The sequence below is a fragment of the Anabrus simplex genome, chromosome 11, assembly GCF_040414725.1.
Source record: "Anabrus simplex isolate iqAnaSimp1 chromosome 11, ASM4041472v1, whole genome shotgun sequence".
NCBI classification, from domain to species: domain Eukaryota; kingdom Metazoa; phylum Arthropoda; class Insecta; order Orthoptera; family Tettigoniidae; genus Anabrus; species Anabrus simplex.
In genome coordinates this window covers 87,104,470-87,131,292 of record NC_090275.1, presented here as the reverse complement: position 1 = coordinate 87,131,292, position 26,823 = coordinate 87,104,470, and the positions used below count along the sequence as shown (strand labels likewise).

Below are 26,823 nucleotides of genomic sequence, written 5' to 3'. Positions count from 1 at the left end.
GAAGTGCAAATACTTCAGTATCTCGCAAAAGCAATTGTATGTCATATTGTCAGGTATTACTGACAGGGTGCAGAGTATATTGTGACATTCGTTGTGAAGACTACATTTTCTACAGACGGCTCTGGTTCTTCATCCACTTTGTTCTAAATGCATAGAAATGAGAATATATGACAAATGTGCCATGAAAGATCAGCAGTCTGTCTTGGTTTGCATCAAAAATTCCACCAAAACACTACAATGGTGTAGTTCTAATTGAGGTTATTACTGTGAACCATAACCTCTCGTACATTTAGACCTCATATGAGGCCCCTATATTATTACACAAAATAATTGTAATAAATTGCATGTACAATAAAAATACTAATACCATTGGAAAGAGCATGCTTTTCTGCTACATAAAACATTTTTACTTATCAGTTGCATATATTTGTAAAGGACGTATCAATTTCAATAATTTAGTCTCCATATGAAACACACAAATAACAAGAGCGCCACAACTGCCTACACTTTCGCAGCTGCAAGGAAGTGCTGTCATCTCATAGATATAGTTGTAACTAATATCACACCTCACATGAGGTCTAAAGTGAAGAACAGAGTCATAATTTTCCACAAATTTATAACAATATTAAATAAACGGCGCACTAAACGAAACATAATTTTGGGACCTCATATGAGGCTTGTGCGCACGAGAGGGTTAAATAGTTCACTTATGAAGTGATGTGTATTGATTGGGTGGACCAAAACCTAAAAAACCTAATATTGTTTCTTAGTTTTAACTGTATCAATACGGACCATTCAAGAATCGCACCAATGTCATCTAACTTTTCCTCTGTTAAAACTGCTGGTATGCGCGCATATTTTTTTATCGAGCACTGAGCCAGTAGTTTCAAATTTATTTACAATTATGTGAATCTGTGCTCATGCAGTTCATCAGAAAATTTCTGAACAAATGCATCGCATACCCATTGAGCTGACTTGTACTTAAAATAACATTTACATATGAAAATACAGTGTTGCAATAATAACTGTCTCACCATGTTAACAGCTGAGATTCAGAATGGCTATCGATGCTAGGTCAAACACATGCACACTCCTTACAAGGTCAAGAACTATGTATGCGCCTCCTGTACAGTGGCTTAGGTCTGGGAGAGTAAAAACGCCACTGGACGGTCTGGGTTTAGGGACCCTGTATGGTCCTTGGCTCAATAAAACTTTGTTGTTGACCTAACAAAGAGCATCATTGCTATTATTTTCTACTGAACAATCACATGACACATTATCACTCTCTTCTACACTTCCACTGCTCACATTTATGGAAAATTCTAAATCTGAAGCTGCCAGTAAAAGCTGATATATTTCTTCACTGTTATTACCAATGTTATTCCACATGTTCATCGCTGTGGGGTCTGCTGGTCAAAGACCAGACCTAATAATTGCACATTTGACTTCAACAATATTCTTAGAACATCTCCAAGAGATGTATAAACATATATTAACTGCCACTATGTTAACTATACACTATGAGCAGTAGCGGAAAAGAAACATTTTTTTTTTTAAATTAAAAATTACCGGTATACAATATTTTGTATTTAATTGATGGTATCTTTATATTTATGACAAATATCAAAACTGCTCTCTCCACCTGAACTTACCACTGATATGAATAAAATTGCAAGAGTAAAGGAACTTAAGCCTCCCGAAGGTATCCTCACCTTGACGAAGGCAAAGTACATTTTGCCGGGTGTTTGGAGGCTTGCGTGTTCAAATGATCATTAGAGCTATGCCAACAGGAGCACATGCTCCTGGTAGGGCCACCCAAGCCAGACAGGTCTCAAGTGATGATCCAGACTAAGAGTGATATCCTGGTCCTCCAGGTTGGGGGTTGGGCGTAGGGTTAACTCCCCTACCTCGTAAAAAGACAAATGTTACGGATACCTTAAGATATACTACAGGAAAAGCGGATAACTTGGTGATGACCCAACGAGAAAAATGACTTAAGAGAAGGAAAAATTATATCATAGTAGCAATGTGGAATATAAGGACATTAAAGAGACCTGGCAAGTTGAAGGAATTAAGGAATGAAATGGATAAGTATGGAGTGAAAATAGCAGCATTGCAGGAGCTAAGATGGAAGGGGCAAGGGATGATAATGTCTCGTCTACATATCCTGATGTACAGTGGAGGAGAAGAAGGCAGTAAAGGCACCAGATTCCTCATACAAAAGTCTGTAAAGCAAAGTGTGATCAACTTTACTGCAATCAACAATAGGATGTGCTCTTTGAGACTTCGAGCAAAGTTCTTCAATGTTACAATGTTTGTGTGTATGCCCCTACAGAAGAGGCAGAAGAGGAGGAAAAAGATGCATTATACACCAAATTGGAGGATGAAATGAACAAAGTTCACAGACATGACATGAAAATGATCCTTGGAGATCTAAATGCAAAGATTGGAAGAGAAGAGGTGTATAAACACATAGTAGGGAAAGAAAGCTTGCACAAAGTCAGTAATGATAATGGTTTGAGACTTACTGACTTTGCAAGTGGGAAGCAGATGATAATCAAAAGTACTTGGCACCTGCGGAAAAACAAAGAAGGCACCATGGATGATCTAGAGAAAGCCGAAAGACGTATCCTCAGGAAAATTCATGGACCGAGATTGCTCCCAGAGTTCTGTGCTGTGATTTCTGGTCGCATGCGCCTCTAGTTCTGCACACAGTTTCTTAATGTGTTCATTCTTGTCTCTTCTACAAGCATGTTTGATATCACTGTTCAGTTTTTTCATTAGTCGTCCTTGTTGTTCTGGATTTGTAACTGTGAGCCGGATGTTAAGTCTCATTTCAACTAGTGCCAAAGTTTCATCAGTCATCCAGTGTTGTCGCTTCACTATGGTGTTCATCTTTGGGACCTTGCTCGCTGCGTCTGTGATCCATTCTTCAATTCTCTTCCAAGCCATGTCACAATTTCCCTCTAGGTCAGGTGGCCCAGTGCTCCGTAGTGTTTCTTGGAAAGCAACTGGCTCAGGGGTCGCTAACTTTTTCGAGTTTATTTTGACAACTGGTTTGCTCAGTTTGATTCTAAGGTAGGCCCAGAGTAAACGATGATTCAATCTGCATTCGGCACTAGGTTTTGTTTTCACATTACGGAAGGAGGTTCTCCATCTTTTATCGACAAGGATGTAATCAATTTGGTTCTTGACATGCCCATTTGGAGAGGTCCACGTAAAGAGATGGCGTTTGTGGTGTTCAAACATGGCATTCATAATGGAAAGATTGTTTTCGGTTGCAAACTGTATCAACTGATTGCCTCGCTCATTACGTGTACCCAGGCCATACTGTCCTACAGTTTCTTGCAAGTGGTTGTCCATCGAGGTGGTTCCTACTTTTGCATTGAAGTCTCCCAATATGATGGTAATACCTTTTGGTTTAAGAGATGCTATTGTATTTTCCATGTCTGCATAGAAATCTTCGATTTCTTGGTCGTCTGCAGCGATGGTGGGTAGATATACCTGGATCAGGTGTAGTTTATATGGTTTGGTGTTGAGAGTAAGGGTTAGTATTCTTCCATTGATAGGTCTGTATTCCTCAACATATTGGGATATCCGCTTATCAACAAGAAACGCAACGCCATTCTGACCTGTATCATTTGCCCCGGCGATGTATTGCGCCCTGGTGGGGGTGTGATAAGCGTCATGCAATTATAATTATGATGAATTATGGAGGAATATATATTTCATTTTCAGAAGCAAGAAGATCGTACTGTACATACAGTAAGAACAGGCCAGGCCGAGATGGTATGGTGAAACATGCACAGAATATTGTCTCCACTGAGATTAACCAACACAATGAACGGCAGAATTAGAATTCTCAGAAATTGTGACGAGGGGGAAAGAGAGAGGCACGAGTTGTTGACTAGTTGCGGAAGGTTTTCATAGCCCCGGGCAGTCTAGGTAGTGGAAAGAGCGCAGAGAGCCAGGTGCAAATTTCTGAGAAATGATGGCCGGGTATCTCCATGTAACTAGCGGGAGTTGAACGCGGGGTTGGCACTGGAAGAAAAAAATATGAGCCCTCCCGGTCAGGTGGTTTAGGTGGACCAATGGAAAAATTCACTTGACCAAAGCAAGGCGACAACTTCGTATTGTAAGAAGCACTAGCGAGGCTAACTCCGTGGATTAAACTGATAGAAGGAAGTGAATTATCAATTCAGAATAAAGTGGAATTTAGGAGCCTTACTATATCATAAAACTTATAAAAAGTTAATAATTGCGGGAGATTGCATGGTGTAATTCTGAGAATTCATGGACGCTATTCGTTGATTGGCTGAAGGCAAAGGAAGCCACAAAAGAGCGCAAAATCCCGAGCCGGGATACGGCAGCTAAATTCGCGAATATATCCATTACCAGCGAACGATAATAGAGAACATAATTACATCATTGGATCATATATTAAAGCCACGGGCCAAACCGCAAAATGTCGTATGAAGATATCGGGACTGCGCGTCCCAAGATGAACTCCGGTGAACTCGGAAGAGAGGGGATACAAGTATAAATATGAGGTCGTGGACAAGGACTGACAACTACTTCTGACAAAGTGTTCGGGCGGTCACCACGCCAGTGGTGCGTAACTACTTTTGACAAAGCGTTCGAGCGGATACCACGCCTGGGGTGCGTGACAACTTCTGATATTTTGTACGAGCCGTGATTACGCCAGGGGTGCGAGTGTGTACTTACTCGTGGAGTAGGGTTCGAAGTATTATATTGTTACATAGTACAGTGATTCATGACGTGATGTAGCTCATATTACAGTCTTGAGCAGTATACTAGTATGAAGTGTTTCAAATAGACAGGAGTCAGTAAAGCATAACTTATGGAGTGTGAGATTCTACCAACAGATTAGGAAGTGCGTTACGTGAGAACGGTCATGAGTGTTTATGTCACCTAGTAAACAGTCGATTCTAAACTGATACCTGGTCAGCTACACGAACGTGAGATGGGAAATTCAAGTGCGCGCACGGGCCGTTGTAAAGGGAATCCCGAGGCATCCCATGTTCCTAGTGTCCGGAAAAGGAATGAAGAATGTATATCTACATTAAGTGGGCTAGATACAAGGCCGAGAGTGTAAAATTTGTGAGTAGAATTTAGGGTGGAAATTATTCCAAAGTGCAACAGTTAATTTATTTGTTTTTATTCAAAATGTGTAAAGTTGAAAAGGGTCAAGGATTAATTCTTCAAGATGGCATGAATACCAGTGGAATGCATTGCTAAAAACCGGAGGGGCTATGGCTTCTCGTCCGTTTTTAGCAGACTACAATGGCAGAGATGAGTAACCGTTTAACATATTTGTAGATTGCTATCGTTAGGGGGAGGAAATCATATTATATTATCATGGTAACTTGATTGTGAAACGAGCCGTTCCGGCTCGTATAAATTCAAAGATAGATAGACAAAGGGACAAATTAATATGTACATGATTAGATTGAGCACTCATCATAATTTTGATTATTAAATAGAGTATAGTAGGGTTGAGTTGTTCATTCAAGTGCTTGAGTTGTTTGATATGGTATGGAGCACGTTTCACGTAAAGATAATGTTAATATTCATTTAGAAGTGCTTCCAAAGTGTTTTTCTGTTATTGGAACTTTTATAGATATTAAGGCATGTTGTTAAGATAATCCAGAGGTAGGATTGCCAAGTGATTTAAATTGTTGTGGGACGGAATGAAGTCCATTGATTTGTTTGTAAATATCGCGAAGTTCGCCAGTGGACAAAATAATAATAATCTGTACAAGTGTCGAAGTAGTACATTAAAATTTGGTAATGTGTAAAGGCGTGTTTAATAATAATCTTTGAGAATAAAGGCACGGGCCTAGTTGGATAGAATGATTGCAAATTAAAGTAATTTAAATGTGGAGATCACATGTGCCGTGAATAATTAATTTGGGCATTGAATCCGATTTTAACACTAATTGTTGATTTAACGTTTTTGGACTCCATAATAATCATAAATAATTTTGGTAGAAACGAGATAGGCATTTTGATAATATGGTCACGCTATGTTTGAAGCCCAGAGTGATTTGAGCCAAAAGTTGAGATTTGGAGTTTTGTGGGACAGAAATCCGGCCCGAAATGAAAGTGAATTGTACTGATGTTGATGAAGAAATAGATGGATCTTAAGGCCCACATAGAGGTTGTATTTATATACCGGTGTATTGAGTGGCAGAATAGAGTCCACACACCGAGGGTTAATTAGTGAAAATGTTTTGAAAAGTTCCAATGGATAAATGGACTTCAAAATGGAAAAGGAAGGAATAATTTAACACTTGCAGAGATTGGAGGTATTTGCCCAACTGCGAGGTGTTAGGGGATTTGAGAATTGTCTTAGGAGCATATGGTCTCCATGAATTAACGACAGTACGAAAATAAGGTTGCGGGTTCGAACACTATTATGTCCCGACTGATGTGAATTCCGATCTTGGTGATTTCTGTTTGGGAGAGAACGTATGTGACTAAATTATAAAGATGGGGAATAAAAATAAAGATTCTCGAAAGAATAATAATACTATTAATAATAATAATAATATTCCAAGTAAAGCATATCTGGATTGATTAGTGCCAAAATAAATCGAAATTGTAAAAGGGGTTATGCGTTAAACATATTAAGAGTGGACTATCATGTAACAGGCGAAATTATTTTTTTAAAAATTAATAATAATGATAAATATTTAAAAAAAAACTACTTTTTTTAAAGAAGAATTTACTTTTTTATACTTTGGACATAATAATGATGTTGAGAGTTGAAATGAAAAATTTGAGATTTTTAACTACTACTAATAATAATAATAATAATAATGAGAATATTTGAAGAAGGAGAAGAAGAATAATCAAAGAAGCTACTTTTATTTATTTCAGATGAAATTAAAAATCGCGAAAGGTTGAAATATTATTCCGAGGATGATTACGGGTTACGGTAATCATGATCTCCACAAATAATAATAATAATAATAATAATAATAATAATAATAATAATAATAATAATAATAATAATAATAATAATAATAATAATAATAATAATAATAATAATAATAATATTTAATAAAATATTTTTTAATTTTTTTAATTTTTCTTATTATTTCGGATGCTGATGATGGATGATACTAGGGAAGTCAGCTGGCGAATGAACGTAATAATGTCAATTGGTTGTAAATAATAAGTTAAGTTAATATGTGTACAATGAAGGCAAATCCCTACATCTGGACCATTAGGTTAGGGTCCCTTTGTCGTATTCCTTCAATTAACGATTAGCATATCTTGGTTAGGAACCCGGGGAGAGCTTGTAGTTTCCCGGGTTGGTCTCATCTCAATCAAAGTGGAGGCGATAACATGGTCCATGTGATCGCGCCTACTTAGCCAACAGGTAATTGGTCCATGATCAAATATGGTCATGGTGTTAACGAAGGTAAATCTGATACCTTCAGATATCAACGGTTCTACCACCCAAATGGAAGGGTGGTCAAAAGTGATAAATATTATGTAATCATTTTTCAGGAATAATTTGCCAAATTACCGGCAAATCAAGGGTCAACAGATTTTGATTGTGTGTAAAATTTAATTTGTTTACTTAAATAAAATGCTCCTTTGGCATTTGCAAGGAAACAGTTCCAGGTTCTTGTTCTTGTAGAATAGTAAACCCTTGGTGACCGTTTAAATATCCGTCCCCATTCCTAGGATGGAGCCTTCATAATTTCCCTTTGATCTGAATATATATAATTTGTGTGTTTTATGATGAGCCTTAAAGATAAAGATTAGAGTGTCCTGTTCAACCCTGTAGTACTGATTGGATGGCGCCCTTACATTTAGTTTGAGATCTTATATCTCAAAATATTTTTTTTATTGAGTATTAGTTGCGATGGATTCGGACCGTAACACTCCCTGAGATAAATGCTGGTTGGGACTCAGGCTTTGAGCGGGTACAGTATATTATATGGTCATCTGTTTCAAAGTGCTCATATCCTTTCTAGTGAGTTTCTGACAGTCCACAAATGACTATTTCATGTTTTTTTTAGTTCTCTTTCTACAATGCGAAGTTTTCCCATCTGAAGTAACCCTCTCACATTCCATGTAGCTATTGCTTTACCTTTACGAAGTTGGTCTGCATTTGGTCGATCAGTAGCAGATTTACCGTGCGAGGCCTGATCGTTCACCTCTGCACGTCCGATCGCACATTTCACATCGCTCGGCCAAGACCCAAACTGATGCCGATCGCTACTCGGGTCGCGCAGCATACCAATATTCATTTCTTGACTCTGCATAATGCGCTCATGGAATGATAATCAGGTGGTTTCCCCTTGCCATCCAGTGGCTCTCCTGCCTTTAGGGGCAGTTTCCCACCCCAAGGACAAGAGGGTGCCCTGGACCTCTACTTGCTCGTCCGCCCTCCGGGGAGGCCATTGGCACTTGGTAGAGGGGGATCACTTATACCAGTGGTCACTTGGTAGACGCAGTTTAATGTCATGCCCAGGACTCTGACTTGGTCAGAGGAACAGAAATAACAACAATCGATGAAAATGAAGAACTATTGAGCAAGAGGAAAGTTCAACAAATGTTGATTCCGCGTGGTCCTAAGTGACACAGCAGAAGGAGAAGAAGAAGAAGAGTTTTTTTTTTCACATATAGACTACTCTGTTATTAAGTAAATATTTTCTTTTTAGGTACCTTCTAAATTTATTTTATACTCAGTTAGTTTTTGTCACAGGTGAACATATAGTGGAAGTGGAAAGTGTTTTTTTGAAGACTTTATTTGTAAAGTATGATATAATGTTTTATTTGTAATGACCTAACCTGTACTGTGTAATATTTGTAACATATGTATTTGTAAATAGTAGATTTCAATTCTGTGCTTACTGGAAGTATCTAGAAAATTGTTGAACAGGGTGTGTTGCCTTTTGTGGGTTATGTGTTCTAGAAGGAATTTTCTAACTATTCTGGAAATGGAAGATTCGCGAACGTGTGTATTCGAGAAAGTTAAAGTTCGCGACGGGAGTAGGAATTGTGATTGGTGAACCTAGGAGGGGATGGGCGGACTCATGCATTCTGATTGGCTACTCCAAGGCCAGGGGTTTTCCTATATATAGAGAGCGAGGCAGCGTTCGTGAGAATTCGGTCTTGTCTTGGCCTGATCTGCCTTAATCTGTGTTGGTCTGTCTGAAGTTTTGCATCGTGTACGACGCCTCGCTTCCGGGATGGCGCACCTTCGGGTAAGCACTCCTGATTTCCGTTCCGGTTAATATTTCCATAATGTTCGATTGCTATTTCATATAGGAATCTGCCCTAGCCTAACCTAGATTCGCCAAATTAATTATTTACGACGCCTTAGCTTTTCTGCTGGGTTTCCCTGTTTGTTTTCAAGGCATTCCCATTTCTTATTTCACTAAATATGTAGGTTATAATTTAATATATTTACCTTGGGGTTTGCCTCTGGTAGTTCAGTGTCAATGGATGTACGCTAGAGTTTAGGAGGGGACGTTGACTTCACTGTAAACTGTAATTGCTTTATACGTTGCTTTTAACCTACTAAATTGCATTGTACTACTGGATTTGTAACTAGATATATAGTTGGTTTGAAAGTTTGTAACTTGTACATAGATATTATCAAAGAACCTCTAAGTTATGTGTATCACAGAACTTATAGTTCGTAAGTTGCAAGTTGGTGGATTTTGTTCGGAATGTATTTGTAAAATTTCACTTGTAAATAATATTTTTCAAATTTAAGGATCACGGAGAATTATTTCGGAATCTGCAACCAAAGCCATGTCCATGCCCTCAGTAGGTCGTAGTTCCCTCCAGTTTCCTGGTTTATTGTCCACTAGTTGGTCCTACTGATATTTACGTATTATGTTGTTGTTGGCAGAGATCCGCATAGGTCAGCTGATGTTTCTCTGAGTGTGTAGTGTTTTCTGATAGTGTGTAGTTGCTCTTCCCTCCTTTATTGTGTTTAGTACTTGTTTTGTGTAACCACCGTAGTAAAGGTTACAGTTTTGACAGACTGTGAGGTCCTCACAGTTAATAGATTTAATAGTTGATAAAAATTGGCTGCTACAGCGAAAAATTAAAACAATAATCACCACCACCTCCCCTACACATGATCATCAGGTCTGCCCTTTTGTACAGCCCCACTATATTAACAATACTGGCATGAGCAGTAGATGAACATGTTTAGAAAGCTCATGGGATCGCAGAACCAAAGAGAAGTCAAGGACACCCAAGAGCAACGTGGTGGTGAAAAGCTGAAACTTCCTGGAAGAAGAACAACATCCCAGCAGTCCAGATACAGAAGTAGAGGGAGTACTCCCTTCAGACCAGATGAGTCTGATACATGCAAGTCCACATATAGCCAAGTAAAAGAAGAGACCACCTCTACACTATTTTACGTACTTACCTGCATTAGAGGCAAATTTCCAACAACGTCAAGTAAAAGAGGAGACAGGAGATCTAACTCTTCATCTGGGTGCTCAGCAATGTTCAGCCTCATTATTCCAGTGTTCTCTATCAACACTTGTACAAATATTGTTAGGGCATCCCTCAAACTGTACAATGGTGTATCAGAAGAGCTGTAGGGCGCAAACTGATGACTCTCCAACACAGGCTCACCCAGTGGCTTCCGACGAGGTATGGGGCTTGCTCTTACACCACGAACCTCAACTCCAGAAGCTTTGTAAACTCCAAGAATTTTGTTGATTGAGACAGGGATAACTGAAAATATTAAAGGGAAATGATGAATGCAGTATCAGTTACAATGTACACTCAAAGACAAAATAATATTTTTAGTGTTCCTCATCATGTAAATGTAACTCTGGCAAGCATATTCTACATCAGAGGTGCTCTTCTGGGTGCCTGTTGAGGCTATCCCAGCATGGCCGGGCTGATGTGACATAAAATGCGGGCAGCGTATGTACAGTAGCAAGCATACATCACAGTGAAACAAGAGAGCAGACACACTTTGCAGGGAAGGGAAGGAGTATTGACATTCAGTTGTGATTACAAAGCTCTCCTCCACTACTCTCAGCAAAAAGCTGATTGGGATACAGTAGTAAAAATAAATCTTCTGTAATTGCAAAAAAAAAAAAAAAAACAGCCTGACCATTTCAAGATATTCTGGATTGTTTTGCATTACACTTGATATAAACAGTCATTTTTATTTTTAGGCCTCTAAGTTCCAAGCGTATGATTTGATTTTCGTATTTAGAAGTTCTCCGTCACATTTCAAGGTTTTGATGTGTAACCACCACTTCTGTGTCATGTTACGATTTCATTTTTCATATTAAGTATTAGTTTTATTATTCTATTTATTATTATTATTATTATTATTATTATTATTATTAGTATGTGTAGGCATAATTATCCCGACTGCGGTTACATTGGTAGCAGAGCGTGGTTATGGGAGGAGAAAGGGTTGAAAATAATCTATCTCGGCTAACTTTTCTAAAATTAATTTTAAATCTTAAGTTTGAATATAGGTTGTAATTGTTACGTGTGTATTCTTAATCCCTGTTTCGGTGTTTTTCATGATTCTTGCTCGAGTTTTAAAAATCTCGTATTTTTTATGCCGCAATGTGCAGTATGTGTTGCTGTGTGTAATCTTGTAGTTAACGGTTGGAGGATATGGTAAATCACTATCTGTAACAACCTTTTTCTGTTTCATTGCTAATTTTCATTAAAATTTTCTTGTGTGGCAAGGTTTCGACTTACCACTTGTTTTCTAAAGTGATATCTTCACATTGCATGTGCCGTGTTTGCTTTCCGAAAGTTTTCTTTAATAAATTTCAATATGTTTGATAATTTCCACCTATTTTTCGATATGTGTGTTTTGATTGTAACATCTATGTAATTTCCGGTTGCTAAGTACTGTACGTCTTGTCTGACTTCATGTTATCTCTGAACGGCTGGTGTGCTTATCTGTTGAAGACAGCTGATTACTAGACTTACCCCGAGTTTATATGCGCACAAATTCCATTTTATTAAAGTTACTTGCGATCTTCTTGTTCTCCTTCAAGATAACATAAATTGTAACATGTGTGTTCTGGTCATGTTTTAGCATGGAGTCTCTTTTGTTTTTCTGAAATGTTTGTTTCCGTAAATTGTCGGCAGTAATTTTGAGGTTAAGGATCGTAATTTTCGTCTGTTTCTTAGAGTATTTTCTGTTTGCAAATCTTGTGTTTTAGCAAAGTGTTTTCAAAATTTTGTTTCTTGTTGCCTATGGTGTTTTATTTGGGATTATTCTATGTATATGATCTAAAATTAATATTTATATCGCATTTTAGCTCGGTATATATTCAAATTTCTGGTCATGTGGTGGTGTGTTTGGTCTTTGGCTCTATCTGGGTTTGTTTCTGAGTAGGTATGGGACAATTTGGGGTGGTTCCCAGCCAGTTGCTAAATTTGCCAATCAGATTAGAGGTTGTGGGGTCTCTTAGTCAAAGTGAATGTTTCCTAGGGTGCCTTATTGATCTTTTCCACCGTGTAAGTGTCTGTTCCCTTGTCACGTATATTCATTTTACCCATGTGTTCCTATACTTCCTAGGAAGGGTCTACGTTGACTGTGATAGTCTCGTAGGGTGAAACATGCTCACCATATTAATAGACCAGCGTAGAGGCTGAGGCCAGTTTGACAAATTTTGATGGGTTACGGATCTGCACTTGTGTTCGTGACATGTTTGAAATCTGGTGCGTCTGGTATGAGATTCCTCGTAATCTTTTTCTTGGTATTAGGTGCCTAGATGGAAAATGATGTCCCTTGTTATTGTAGAAAGATTTCTAGGAAGATTTTCTGCAAATGTTCATTTTGGTGTCCTTATGCTGAGCCATAAATTATTGTTAAATTCATATTAGGTCTGCAGGTCGTCAAGATTTTAATTGGCTACTTTAAATTCGTCACTAGTGAAACTCTGAAGGTGTCACAATTTAGCTAAGCCAGAATATGAATTTTTCCTGCTTGTTTGGTTTTATTTGATTTTATCGGTGTCAAAAATTCCTTGCATCTTGGGTTTCGTGTCTTTTAAATTTATTTACACAGCTTGCCAGAGTGTGGGATCTTGTGGGCTGAGTAAGTTTTCAAAATTGGGTAGCCAGGCCATATCTGTCCTACCATTTTTGTAAATAACTGTATGTCTGTCTTGGCTGCCTTGGGAAGGCATGTGTGTGTGTGTACTGAGACTTAGGGCTTAAGGTGCTGAGAGGCCATTCCTCTCCTGGGAGTATGATATTGGCCCTAAGAGTCTCATTGTCGTGTGATAAGTTCAAGTGTACTTGAGGTCATGTACGGTCCTTTTTCTTTTGTGGGTACTACTTGATGTGTCATCGCACGGGTGTTTATGTGTGTGTGTACTGTGTTCTTGGGATGTCGTGTGATGGGAGTTGGTGTTGAGGTCGTTCGTGCCTTTTACCATTGGTTGGTTATGCTGATTCAGGGATCGTCGCACTTGTTTTGGTGGTTTGGTGGTGTTGTCTGTGTGTGTGTTGAAGGACAGATGGGCTCAGTAGTCTTGTGTGTCGTGCTGTTATCTGATAATCACTGGTATGAAGGTTGTACTTGTGCCTTTTTATTTCTTATATCAGTGAGTTAGATTTCTGTATGTGCACTCTTGATTTATTTTATGGTTTTGTTTGGGATTTTCTGTTCACGGATAAAGTAATGGGATTTTGATTTTGTATTCCTGGCTTAATTGCACTTTAATTTGACTGGTGTGACACGTAATAGGTAACGTGAGTTTATCTGTGTTAAAAATGTTATTAGTACATGATATGGTAAATGAATAGTGATTTACTAACCTCAATTCATTGAATAAGGTTGGAAGCTAACATAATTAAGTACTTATTTCCCTGTTTTGAGTTCCCTTGCAACATTTTAAATTTTTCCTTTTATTTTTATTTATTTTTCTTAATGTTGGGTGATCAAGAATGCACACGGTAACTTAATTTAGTAGTTATTAGGAATTTATTTAGTTTTAAGCAAAATTCTAGTTAATGGGCTGTGCAGACATATTTTGGCCCTTATATTTAATAACTTAATTAAGGGTTGCCTTTGTTGTAATGTGTATGGTCATTTGTGACCATTTTAGTTATATTGTAATGTAATGTATTTTGGGGTAAGATTAGAATTTAATTAATGTGCATAGTTAGGGGTTTTGTAATGTTTTTGGTACTAGGGTAAACTCTGGCAGATTTTCCTTTAGTCTTTTAAATTGTCCTAAATTCTGAAATAGCACTTGCCAAGGGGGCTGGGGTACCCCAGAACTATGGGAGGAGACCTCCCTAAGGAGTCTTGTTATTGTTACTGAAAAAACAGAAACCCACCCTTGAAGCTCAACTTTAAGTCTTCAATAGTTCAGACCAGTTGCCTTATTTCTTCAGTTCCAAGTTTCTGCTGTGTCTGTTTATGTTCCAGTGACTGTAATACCACAGACTCTATTCAACCCGGGGTATCTGTTTGGAGCATGCAACACACCTACTGGCCACTAATATCTGATGGTGGACTGGGAAGGTGTTTTTGATGGCGGCAGTAGGCAGTGCTGCGCCAGCAACCTTCCCCTATTATGGGCCAGTTCACTAAGCTGGTGGGCTATGCTGAGGCTGTAAGACAGCAATGGTGGGACTGCAATATGGATGGAGACGTCGGCATCGGCCGCGGTCAGAGCCTTCGTTTGACAGCGATACCAACACACTACTTGTTTTTACCTGTATAGACGTTCCTGAAGGGAACGAAGATAAAAATTTGTGGTGTGGTGCAATTGTGGCCTTGCGAGAATCTTCAAATCTCCATTAAAGTGTCCCGTTAATTTCATTAAAATTTTTTTTTGTGTCGAGCGGGAGGAGAAGAATGTAATCTGTGGTGGGACAGAGAACTGGAGCTGAGCATTGTGTGTTGCCTTTATTTGAAAATCTTTTATTATACTGTTTATTAATATCTTTGGACAGTATGAACATTGTAAGATGCAAAAGGTATTTTGAAGTGATGGTTGTATTCAAATTTTATGTAGCTTGACCAAATGTTAATTTGATGTTTGTAATGTGATTGAGAAAATGTAAAGGTGCTTTAGTTGTGAAACATCTTATACCGCATGTGCGGTTTCCAGTGATGAAATTTTTGATGTTTTAATAGTAATGTTCCAGAACTTGTGTAATCAGTAACTATCTTGTAACCATATATGGTCATACAATTGGATTGGCCAAAAGTACGGGTGTTCCAATTGGCGAAAAGGAACGGGAATCTAGTGGAATTTTATATTATTGGTCGGTTGTGATCGGGCCATTCCCGGCCTTTTGCCGGGTTCGGGAAATGATGCGTGTGCTCAGTGTCATTTCTATCTGACCATCCTCGAGTGCGGATGCGCTCGAGGAGTTCCCCTCGGGAACTCCTGCTTTCCGTGGTAAGTGCTATTTTCATGTTAATTTTAATGTTTTCTGATTTCGTTTGATTTAATTTGTTCCTTCGCATTTTGGTATTTTCTTGCTTAATGCCATTTTCAAGGTTTTAAATTCAATGTGTCTGAGTTTGCCCTAGATTCCCGTTGTTTGTAATTTCAAGCCTTTCACCTGTTTTTTTTAAAAATCAACGATCCATTCATTTGTATTTTTGGATTCGTAATTGTATACGTTAGTCAAATGTGTTAAGTATCAGCTGCTCTATCATTTAACTTTGTTTCTTGTAATTTTTCATTTGTTATTTTTAATATAGTTGTGCTAGACGGTGATTCTTGTAAGTCTTTTCTCCCACATAATGCCATACATTCCCATGGACCTTATAGGGATCCTGCACCTTCCACAATCCTTTCTTAGTTGTCATTTTTAGGCCTATAAGTTCCCAAGCGTATGATTTGATTTTGTGTACTTAGAAGTTTTCCATCACGTTTCAAAGTTTTGATGTGTAACCACCGCTTCTGTGTCATTTTACAATTTCATTTTTCATATTAAGTGTCAGTTTTATTATTATTGGTATGTGTAGGCGTAATTATCCCGACTGCGGTTATATATAATATTTTTGTTACAGTCTACAAAAGTACTCCAGCAGCCTTTATGGCCTGTATGGAGATGACAGGGTTTAATCGTACAAGCTACAATTTACAGTTCCTTGGATGGGCATCACAGTAATTCCATTCATAAAAAAGGTAAAATTCCTCTTAGTCATTAAGTAAAAAGAATTATCATTACATAATTCAACAAGTTTACTGCTTGATTTTGCACAGTGTTGTAGTGTTGTGCGACTTCCTCTGTTCAGTGAATTTCTGAAAATAGTATTTAAATTTTAACAGGTGTCCGATAATAATAGCCTTCAAATAAATAACCTAACTGATGTTATTCCCAGTAAATATGATTGGATTGTTGGTGAGCTTATCAGATAATTTAAACCCAAACAACCACAAGCCACAGCTTATCCACCTTAACTCTGTAGTATATTAGAAACATATCTAAAGCACCTTTTAAAACGTAATAGTGAAAATTGAAATTTGTTACGTACATTATATAAATATTTGAGGTTGTAGCCTTAACTCTTTATTTTATCCGGTCAAAATACACAAACTGCAAAGAACATAAATAACTTATTTCTTACAGAATAAATTGAAAATGACATGGATTTCTACCCTCTTTCTTTCATTACTTTTTACCTCTATTTCAAACTCAGGTATTGCCGCAGTGAACGAGAGTGATTGGGAGAACTTTGGCCAACACGGCCTGTGACGTAGCCACATCACTGTGGTTGAATAGCATGCGCTCATTGCCTGTATGTCCGCCCGTTCGCTTACAACGCAGACAGGATCTTCTTCTGAAAGTGAGGTGTTTGCCTATACATAAACAAATAGGTATGGTGGGCTTTTGGATGGATAGCTAGATACAAGGACAAATCAAAAAGTAAGTAACGCTTGCTCACCATGAGAACACGCTGTGTTTCTAAGAAACACTTTTCTGCCTTGTCAATACTTTACATTTTATTATAATTATCTACTGTACTGTACTGCTCTCTTCCTCAGTGGTGCAAAACATCAAACAAAATCCTTGGACTTGGCACATTTGTACATTACAGTTGTCAACAAAACAAATTATACATAAATCTTGAAATTGTTAAAATATTTCTTTTGTGTCTAAACTGTTCACTTACACTTAGTATGTCATTTTTAGTAAAAACATTAAAAATAGAATAATTTTCAAATCATAAAATGAATAAAACCTATTAAGTTAGTCACTATATACTAAAATTTGAAATGCTGCCTGCTCTATAAGAAATGAACAATACAATATATTTTGTTGCACTTCAATACGGAACAACAATGAAATCTGTAGCTTATAATAATGCTGTCTGTTCTGTTCTCTAAACCTTCTCCTTTCCTTAAATCCTAATTTACAATGCTACAGTTCTAAGACCTTTCATATAAATCGGAATTTCTCCTCTTAATCTCATCCATCCATGCAAGTTATTTTCAAACGTCAAGTTCTTCAGTTTCAGCTGGTACCAAATTTGTCAAAATTAAAACAAAATTACACTTGTCTGAACCAAACAAACATGTCCTTGCTCCTCTGTTTGCTGCCATTGAACCATCATGGTTAAAATAATCAATTCAGTACGTATTGTGTCGTGACCATGGCCAATGTGGAGCAAGTTACAGTAGCTGCTGACACATCCAATAGGAAGGTTGGTGTGGTATCCCATCACGTTGTGTGCTCAGAGCGGGCTCAATGGCACTTCAACTGGCTCCAAATTGGAGGTGCGTGCAACGATCAGATTTCTATAGGCTAAACAGCTCAATTGCAAGGACATTCATCATGAAATCACTGCTGTATATGGTGAGCGTGCAATACTCGCCCAGGTATTGTAAAGTGGTGCACACAATTTGACACCGGACGCAAGGATCTCGCAGACAAATATCGCGAAGGCAGGCCTACAACGTCCAGTACCGTTGCAAATGTTGACCGTGTGTTAGAGGGAATTGGCACATAACACTGTAGGAAATTACCAGTATACAGAACATTTCGTATGACACTGCGTTCTCCACTGTTCACCAGCACCTTTGATTTTGTAAACTGTGTCAAAGATGGGTCGCATGTGTGCTCACCGATGTTCACAGGGGACAACATTTCCAAATGTCACTGGCATTTTTGGAACATATTCTGTGGAGGACAATGAGTTTCTGTGACAAATCATCACAGGGGATGAAACATGGGTCCACCACTTCATCCCCGAAACAAAGAGAATATCGATGGAATGGATGCACACCCCATCACCACCAAGAAAGAGGGCCAAGGTCCAACCTTCAGCAGGAAAGATAATGCCAACAGTGTTCTTTGACATGGAGGGTGTGGTGCACGTGGAATTTATGCCAAAAGGCACAACAATCAACTCAGTTTCGTATTATCAAATGTTGAACCAGTTGCATAAGGCAATTAAAGAAAAGCAGTGGCAAAAATTGAGTGCCGGTGTGATTTTAATGCACGACAACACAACACTTTACACAGCCCAACAAACGTCCGAACTGCTGCAGCGATTCAAGTGGGAGGTATGGCAACATCCTCCATAAAGTCCAGACTTAGCGCCATGTGATTATCATAGTGTCAGTAAGTTGAAAAATGATCTCAGTGGACGACGATTCCAAAATGATGAGGAGGTGAAAGCAGCTGTCTCCAGTTGGTTATATAGTGCTGGAGGTGATTTCTACGCACCTGGAATTGAAAAGTTGGTTGACCGTTTCGAGAAATGTTTACAGTCTCTTGGGGACTATGTGCAAAAGTGAAATTGACAGTCTAGAACATTGTCATAGCTGTGTTGCCTATGTACAGGTGGTTTCAGAAATGGCCATAACTTGGAAGTGTAACTTATTTTTTGATTTGCCCTTGTACATAGATAGATAAATAGATAGATAGATAGATAGATTGCTCGTGGGAAAGTTAGGGCTCAAGGCTCTCTCTTACACTTAACTGCTTCATTTAGGATATGCAACATTAAAATTTACACTGTTAAAAATAAGATTAAAGTAACAACCCTGAGAAATTTTAACATTATAACAGTACTAACAATAAAAATGGACATAGTAATTGACCAGTGTGGTTTCAGACCACAAGGGGGCTGTCAGGATCAGATTTTCAGTATGCGCCAGATAACTGAAAATTTCTACGAGCGGAATAGAAAGTTATGTTTTTATAGATCTAGAGAAGGTAAATGACAGAGTACTGAGGGCAATAAAAGGGGGACTGTGGGATTAAAGGTAGATTATTAAAAGCAATCAAAGGTATTTATGTTTCCAAATTTGCTGCAGTGAGAATTTGTGGCAGCATGAGTTCTTGGTTCATGTAATCTTTCACCTTTGTTTTTTCATAGTTTATATGGATCATGTCTGGCTCCATGGCTAAATGGTTAGCGTGCTGGCCTTTGGTCACAGGGGTCCCAGGTTCGATTCCTGGCAGGGTCAGGAATTTTAACCATAATTGATTATTTTCGCTGGCATGGAGGCTGGGTGTGTGTGTTGTCTTCATCATCATTTCATCCTCATCATGACATGCAGGTTGCCTACGGGCGTCAAATCAAAAGACCTGCATCTGACGAGCTGAACTTGTCCTCGGACACTCCCGACACTAAAAGCCATACACCATTTCATTTCATTTTCATGGATCATATACTTAAAGGTAGGGTACAGTTAGAAGGAAATGTAGCAAGCAGTTTAACCTGTGCCGATTATTAAGCGTATGGAATTTACAAAATGGACAAATATATACAATATTATACAAAAGAAAAACCTGCAAAGAATACATGGTACTAAGTAGGGAACAATTACACATGGATATCAAAATTATTTATCCACTGCACTAGGGATACTGAGACTTCAGCTAAGTCTTTTCGGTCTCCACCATAAGCATGCAGAGGGCATTCGTCCATTATATGATGCATGGTCTGGACTAAAGCACCACAATCACATGCTGAAGAGTCCCTAAAGCCCCATTGGTGAAGGGAGAATGCAGATCTTCCACAATTAGTGCAAAACCTGTTTAGTGATGCCAACGTTCTTCTTGGCAAACTGAAACCAGCTGGGGCGTGGTTTGGATTAAAGAGGCTTGGCCACTCCGGAACTGTATGAAACCATTGCTCTTTCCATTCCTCTTTTAAATTGCTAAAAGCTCACGATGACGTAGCCATGACGTAGCGATGACTTGGCAGAAATGTCAGCAGTATAGTAATATAACAACATCACATCCACATCTGATATATCGAAACTCTCACTGTACAGGTATTTAATGTTAATTTACATATACGTATATATATGCATACACTCAATTACAAATACGCAAGCGACAAGCTTTGTATAATGGAATTGAGTAATAATTATAACAAAATAATAGTAATCTCACAGATGAAATAATAATACTGACATAATAATAATAATAATAATAATAATAATAATAATAATAATAATAATAATAATAATAATAATAATAATAATAATAATAATAATAATATCACAGATGCAATAATAATAATAAAACACAGATATTACCTTGTAACGGGATTTGAACCGTTACAACAGCACTGAGATGGTTATTACCACGAATGCGGATTTGATATCTTTAAAGTTGCGATAAAACAGATGAGAATATGAAATTATGACATTGCAACTGAAAGAAACTAGGCATGAATTTGAATTCTTCTTGACTGGACATTTAACAATTTATACGAAATATTTCCCTCACTGATTCACTTGACTGTACCTTCAACACTTTGAGTGTGATTACGACGTAATCCTTTGATCTGGTGTTTACTGTAGATGTGTCACGCCTAATTTGGTGATACATCCTTAGACTGCTTCTTCTCCATATCATCTGACTTCTTTGTAAGTCAATATGGTATTACCTCATGGCAGGTGGTATCCCGCTCTGACTCCATGGTAAGCCCTTGCGTCCGTGTCTTCAACTAAGTGAGCGACCAACTTTGTCCTCACTCTCTCAATGACCAATAATTAATGGCTCACTGAGTCTTCTCCATCTCTCGTTCACACTCGTTGACTGACCGATTGAGGCCTCTTCATCTAGTAGACTTCTTCACTGTTCAGCTTCCGTTTAACTAATGACTGATGCTACAATATGCATCCAACTTTTATAGACGTTGGTTGACACAGCTACGTAATATCCAGAAATAACAATGACATACTCCCACAACGCCTCAAACTGTTGCATGTACTGGTGAAATCCCCTGGGGCGGCTGAGTCTCTGAGCAGCATCCATTAGATTCTTAGTTGTTTTCATTGGTGGCTTACGGGATTTCAGCCTTTGTGTCCAGAGATCTGCAACATCTGGGCCGATGACTTGGTCTTAATGGCAGAATGTGCTGAAAACCTGCAAACTAATATCTTGGAACGTCAAAATAAGTGCAGGAGTATGATATGAAAATTAGCCCTTCTGAGATTAAAGTCACATCAGTAGGGGAAGGGGGAGACTGTAAGAAATAAGGTCTAATTGATTGAGTGACTCCACCTTTACAATACAGTATTCTCTTTTTATTTTATTTTATGAAAAGGGACATGTTTTGTCTCTTCTATTTTCAGATATCTTCAGCCTAAGCTATTATGGTAAAAACACATGATAATCTTAATACTAAGAGCAATGACATATATAAAAGTATGAAGAGTCAAGGTGACTCAATCTGTCACATTTAAACATGGATTAAAAAATAAATAAAAATGTTCGTGAAATTCTTAAAACCAATTATTTGGATAGTAAAAGTCCCATTGAATTTTAATGTAGAAATAAATTGAAAAGTTGGTCACAGCATGCTAAAATCAGAGACCAAACTTGAAAAACGTCGATGTGTCCTCATGTTGGAAGCCTTGAGTACATGAATATCTGATCAAACAGGGTTTGTTTGTAGGTGGAATAACTCACTTGAATTGTATTGTTGTGGCTGGACAATTCTTGCAATCCCCAGTCCCACACAGAGCCATACACAAGCTGGCCGGACAAGGGAGAAAGACAAACAGGGCAGAGAAATTTTCCAAATTATATATGGATGAAGACTAAATCAATGTCAGTAGGTAAGAAATTCAACAGAATTGAATGTCAGATTGGTGATACAAAGCTAGAACAGGTTGATAATTTCAAGTATTTAGGTTGTGTGTTTTCCCAGGATGGTAATATAGTAAGTGAGATTGAATCAAGGTGTAGTAAAGCTAATGCAGTGAGCTCGCCGTTGAGATCAGCAGTATTCTGTAAGAAGGAAGTCAGCTCCCAGACGAAACTATCTTTACATCGGTCTGTTTTCAGACAAACTTTGCTTTACGGGAGCGAAAGCTGGGTGGACTCCGGATACCTTATTCATAAGTTAGAAGTAACAGACATGAATGTAGCGAAAATGATTGCTGGTACAAACAGGTGGGAACAATGGCAGGAGGGTACCCAGAATGAGGAGATAAAGGCTAAGTTAGGAATGAACTCGATGGATGAAGCTGTACACATAAACCAGCTTCGGTGGTGGGGTCATGTGAGGTGAATGGAGGAGGATAGGTTACCTAGGAGAATAATGGACTCTGTTATGGAGGGTAAGAGAAGTAGAGGGAGACCAAGACGATGATGGTTAGACTCAGTTTTTTACGATTTAAAGATAAGAGGTATAGAACTAAATGAGGCCACAGCACTAGTTGCAAATAGAGAATTCTGGCGACGTTATAGTAAATTCTCAGAGGCTTGCAGACTGAATGCTGAAAGGCATAACAGTCTTTAATAATAATGTAATATAAGTATGTATGCAAGCAAGAATTGTCTAGCCATATAATACAATTCAACTGAGTTATTCCACCTACAAACAAGCCCTGTTTGATCAGATATTCACATACTCAAGTTTTCCAACATGAGACCATATCGACGTTTTTCAAGTTTAAACTCTGATTTTAGCATGCTATGACCATCTTTTCAATTCATTTGGTACATTAAATCTCGATAGGACTTTTATTATCCAAATAATTGGTTTTAAGACTTTCACAAACTGTGTATTTAAAAATCCATGTTTAAATGTGACAGATTGAGTCCCCTTGACTCTTCATATTTTTATACATGTCATTGTTTTTAGTATTAAGATTATCATGTGTTTTAGCATAATAGCTTAGGCTGAAGATGACTCACAATAGAAGAGATGAAACATGTCCCTTTTCTTAAAATAAAATAAAAAGAGAATATTGTACTGTATTGTAAAGGTGAAATCACTCAATCAATTAGACTTTATTTCTTATTGAGGCCGACAATGCGGACTTACTGTGAAATTTATTTCTTGTGGTACCGAAGACTGTCCGTGCAGTGACACACGCCGTTATGCAATCTCCTCAACGTTCGGTCCGTAGGCATGCAAGTGCTAAGGGAATCTCGGATCGCATTGTAAGGAAGATTTTACACGCAGAGATGAAGTTCCATCCACACAGAAACTCAGTGAACATGATTGGACCAACCACAGAGTGTGTTGTAAGACTATACTGGAATCTGTGGCTGCTGACACCAGTGTCCTGGGAAGTGATGAAGCGTACTTTCATTTGTCAGGCTACGTTAATAAACAAAATTTTCCATACTGCTCCACAACCAATGTTTGACAGTTGCATGAGCAACCTCTCCACAGTGAACAGGTTACTGTTTGGTGCGCTGTCGCTGACTTTGGAATTATAGGCCCTTACTTTTTCGAAGAGGAGGACAGAACTGTGACAGTAACATCTGATTGTTACGTACAGTTGTTGCGCAAACTTCCTGTAGCCAACACTCAACCACTGAGGAAACCCTGCTGTGTGGTTCCATCAAAATAGTGCCACTGCACACACAGCCAGGGCATCGATGGGCCTCCTCAAGGAAATGTTTCAAGGATGTCTGATCTCCTTATGGGGTGATGTTCTGTGGCCAGCCGTTCCCTTGTGATTTCTTTTTATGGGGATAACTGAAGGATAGCGTCTTCTGATGTAAAATGCGAAAACTACATGACCTGAAAGCTGCCATCCATGAACACATACTCAAACAAATTATGCAGAATTTCAGGGAGAGGCTTCAGAGGTGCATCAAAAAGGACGGTTGGCATTTGGATGACATTATGTTCAAAACCTAATGTATATGTGACAGGAATGGCAACCACTACTCTTTTAAACCATGCAATAAATTTGTGAATGGCTAGTTGCGTAGCTGAGTTATTTCCGTTTGATATTCATCACCTATTTCTGCTGCACCCTGTACAACCCCAGCATTTGCCAGGTGTGAAAATGGGAAACCATGGAAAACCATCTTCAGGGCTGCTGATGGCAGGATTCGCATCGAAAATGTTCCGAATACAAGCTCACAGCTACACAACTCTAATTGTGTGGTCAACCCACACTGTATTATTATTATTATTATTATTATTATTATTATTATTATTATTATTATTATTATTCAAGCTACCAGAATATCTCATGTATATACTGCGAGACTATTTGAAAGACCGTAGATTGTTATACGACACGGAAGATGGTCAGAGAAGAAAACGGCTCACAGCTGGTGCAGCGCAAGGCTCAATTCTCGGACCACACCTTTGGAATATCATGTGTGATGGTTTGTTACAGCTGGAGATGCCAGAAGATGTAAAACTTGTGGGTTATGCTGATGATGTGGCTGCTGCGATAGTAACCCATAACCTAGAGCTGGCTCAATTTAAATTGAATCAGGTGATGCGACATGTCAAAGAATGGATGATAAATCACAAGTTAGAACTCGCAGATCATAAAACGGAAATTGTCCTCCTGACGAGGAAAAGGATTAATACTGTTGTAGCGATGCAGATCAGGCAGATAGCCATCGAAACAACTAGGAGCACAAAATATCTTGGTGTAACACTTGATACTAAGCTTACATATTGGGACCACATCCAACGGGTAACAGATAAGGCAGTGAAAACCATGACTGCATGAGTAGACTCATGGGAAATATCAGGGGGCCGAAATCTAGTAAAAGGTGGCTTCTCATGTCGACTGTTCAATTGATACTGCTATAGGTTCGGAAATTTGGGCTGAATCGTTAAAAATTGTGAAATATCGGATAATTTGCGGCTGTACAACGGAGAGCAGCTTTACGAATTGCTTGCGCATATCGCACAGTATCAGAACCTGCAATTCTAGTAGTAGCAGCAGTAGATTGACTTGTTGGCCTTCGAAAGACAAGAAATTTGGCTCATACAAGAAGAGCTAGGAAGGAAAAGGGCAAAGGCTTTGGCTCTTAGTCGCAGAATGCAACGATGGCAAACAAGATGGGAAGATGATTCTAGAGGGAAATGGACGAAAAGACTGATACCTTCTCTGGGCGTATGGGTTGGCCGAAATTATGGTGAAGTAAACTACTATCTCACACAGTTCTTGACAGGTCATGGATATTTCCGAAAATTTCTTCATAGGCTAGGGCTAGCAACTAGTCCGGTGTTCATATACTGCGGTGATATCGATGACATATTACATACTTTCTTTGTGTGTGTTCATTGGCTGCCACAAAGAAGATGCTTAGAAGTTATGCAGGGAGAATTGACGCCAGAAGGGATCGTGTCAGTAATGCTACGAAGTCAAGAATCTTGGGACCAGGTTGCAGGCTACGTAGAAAATATTCTGCGTCAGAAGAAGAAGGACCTGGACGATTACGACAGACAGTAAAGCAGAAGAAGGAAGATGAAGCACAAGATGCATTAAGCACGACATCCGTCCTGAAGTAATGCGAGAGCAGTTTCCGGGGCAGAGATAAACGTCGTGGGAAAAGGGAGTGTGGTTTTTAGTGGGTAAGAATCTCCACACACTTGTTGAGTGCGGACCCTCACAAGCGTCTTATGAAAGATTTTCCACACTCCCTCGCAAAAAAATAAAATAAAATAAAATAATAATAATAATAATAATAATAATAATAATAATAATAATAATTATTATATTATATTAATAATTATATTTATTATTATTATCATCATCATCATCATCATCATCATCATCATCATCATCATCATCATCATCATCATTACTATTATAGTAAAACTTGCATGGTTCATGGTGTGGGTTACTGTAGTCACATCCCAGTTCATGAACCTTAGGAAACAGTTGAGTGGCCCTGAGAGTCGGGATACCAGTTGCTATGGAATGGGAGTGGGCATCTCGGACATATTCTGAGTCATGGCCCTCCTTGTGCTCAGGCGGCTAGGACTATACCAAGACCGACTACAATATATCAGACCTTAATGCTACTCTCGATTGGGAGGAAAATGGCGACTTCGTGGGCGAGCGTTTGGGACATGTGGTTGGTTCATATCTGTGTTTACATTCTGTAAAGTGTGTTATTTTGATCGAGTTATTGAAGTATAAAGTATATGTTTGATAAAATAGTAATCTATAACTGTTTATTATTATGGTGTTTTGTTAGGAGTTTACATGATGGTATTTTTGATGTATAATAGTGTTTATATTGCCGTGCTGTATTTCACAAAATGGGTCGTCCCTGCTGCGTTCGTGGTTGCAGATCTAATTATACCGTTGCTGAAGCTTTTAAATTCCCTGAAGATAGATCTCTACAGGAGAAATGAATAAGGATTATTCACCGGGAAAATATGGAAGTCAAAGACCAAACTATCGTATGTTATGTGTGTAACCAAAATTTGTGGTTAGGGAAAATCTCTTTCCAACCGATAATGGTGAGCCTATTCGTTTTTGTTTTCTTATTCAGTCGGAGTAATTTCTTGTAAGTTGACGATAAGTATTAGTTTCTATGTGGAATATAAGTGTGTGAGTGTATTTATATGGATCAGTGGTCACTAGGCAGTCATGTAAGAATATG

The 26,823-nt window shown here is 38.4% G+C and overlaps 1 protein-coding gene across 4 annotated transcripts in view; it reads right to left on the bottom strand.

Moving 5' to 3' along the window:
- The window catches only part of LOC136883507 (fatty acid synthase), an 830,097-nt gene that overhangs the window by 315,024 nt on the left and 488,250 nt on the right, over window positions 1–26,823 (bottom strand). For all 4 annotated transcript variants that reach the window (XM_068229677.1, XM_068229680.1, XM_068229678.1 and 1 more), the window contains one exon: window positions 10,430–10,743. In XM_068229677.1, coding sequence (XP_068085778.1) covers window positions 10,430–10,743 — 314 coding nt within the window. The remainder of the gene's footprint in view (window positions 1–10,429; window positions 10,744–26,823) is intronic.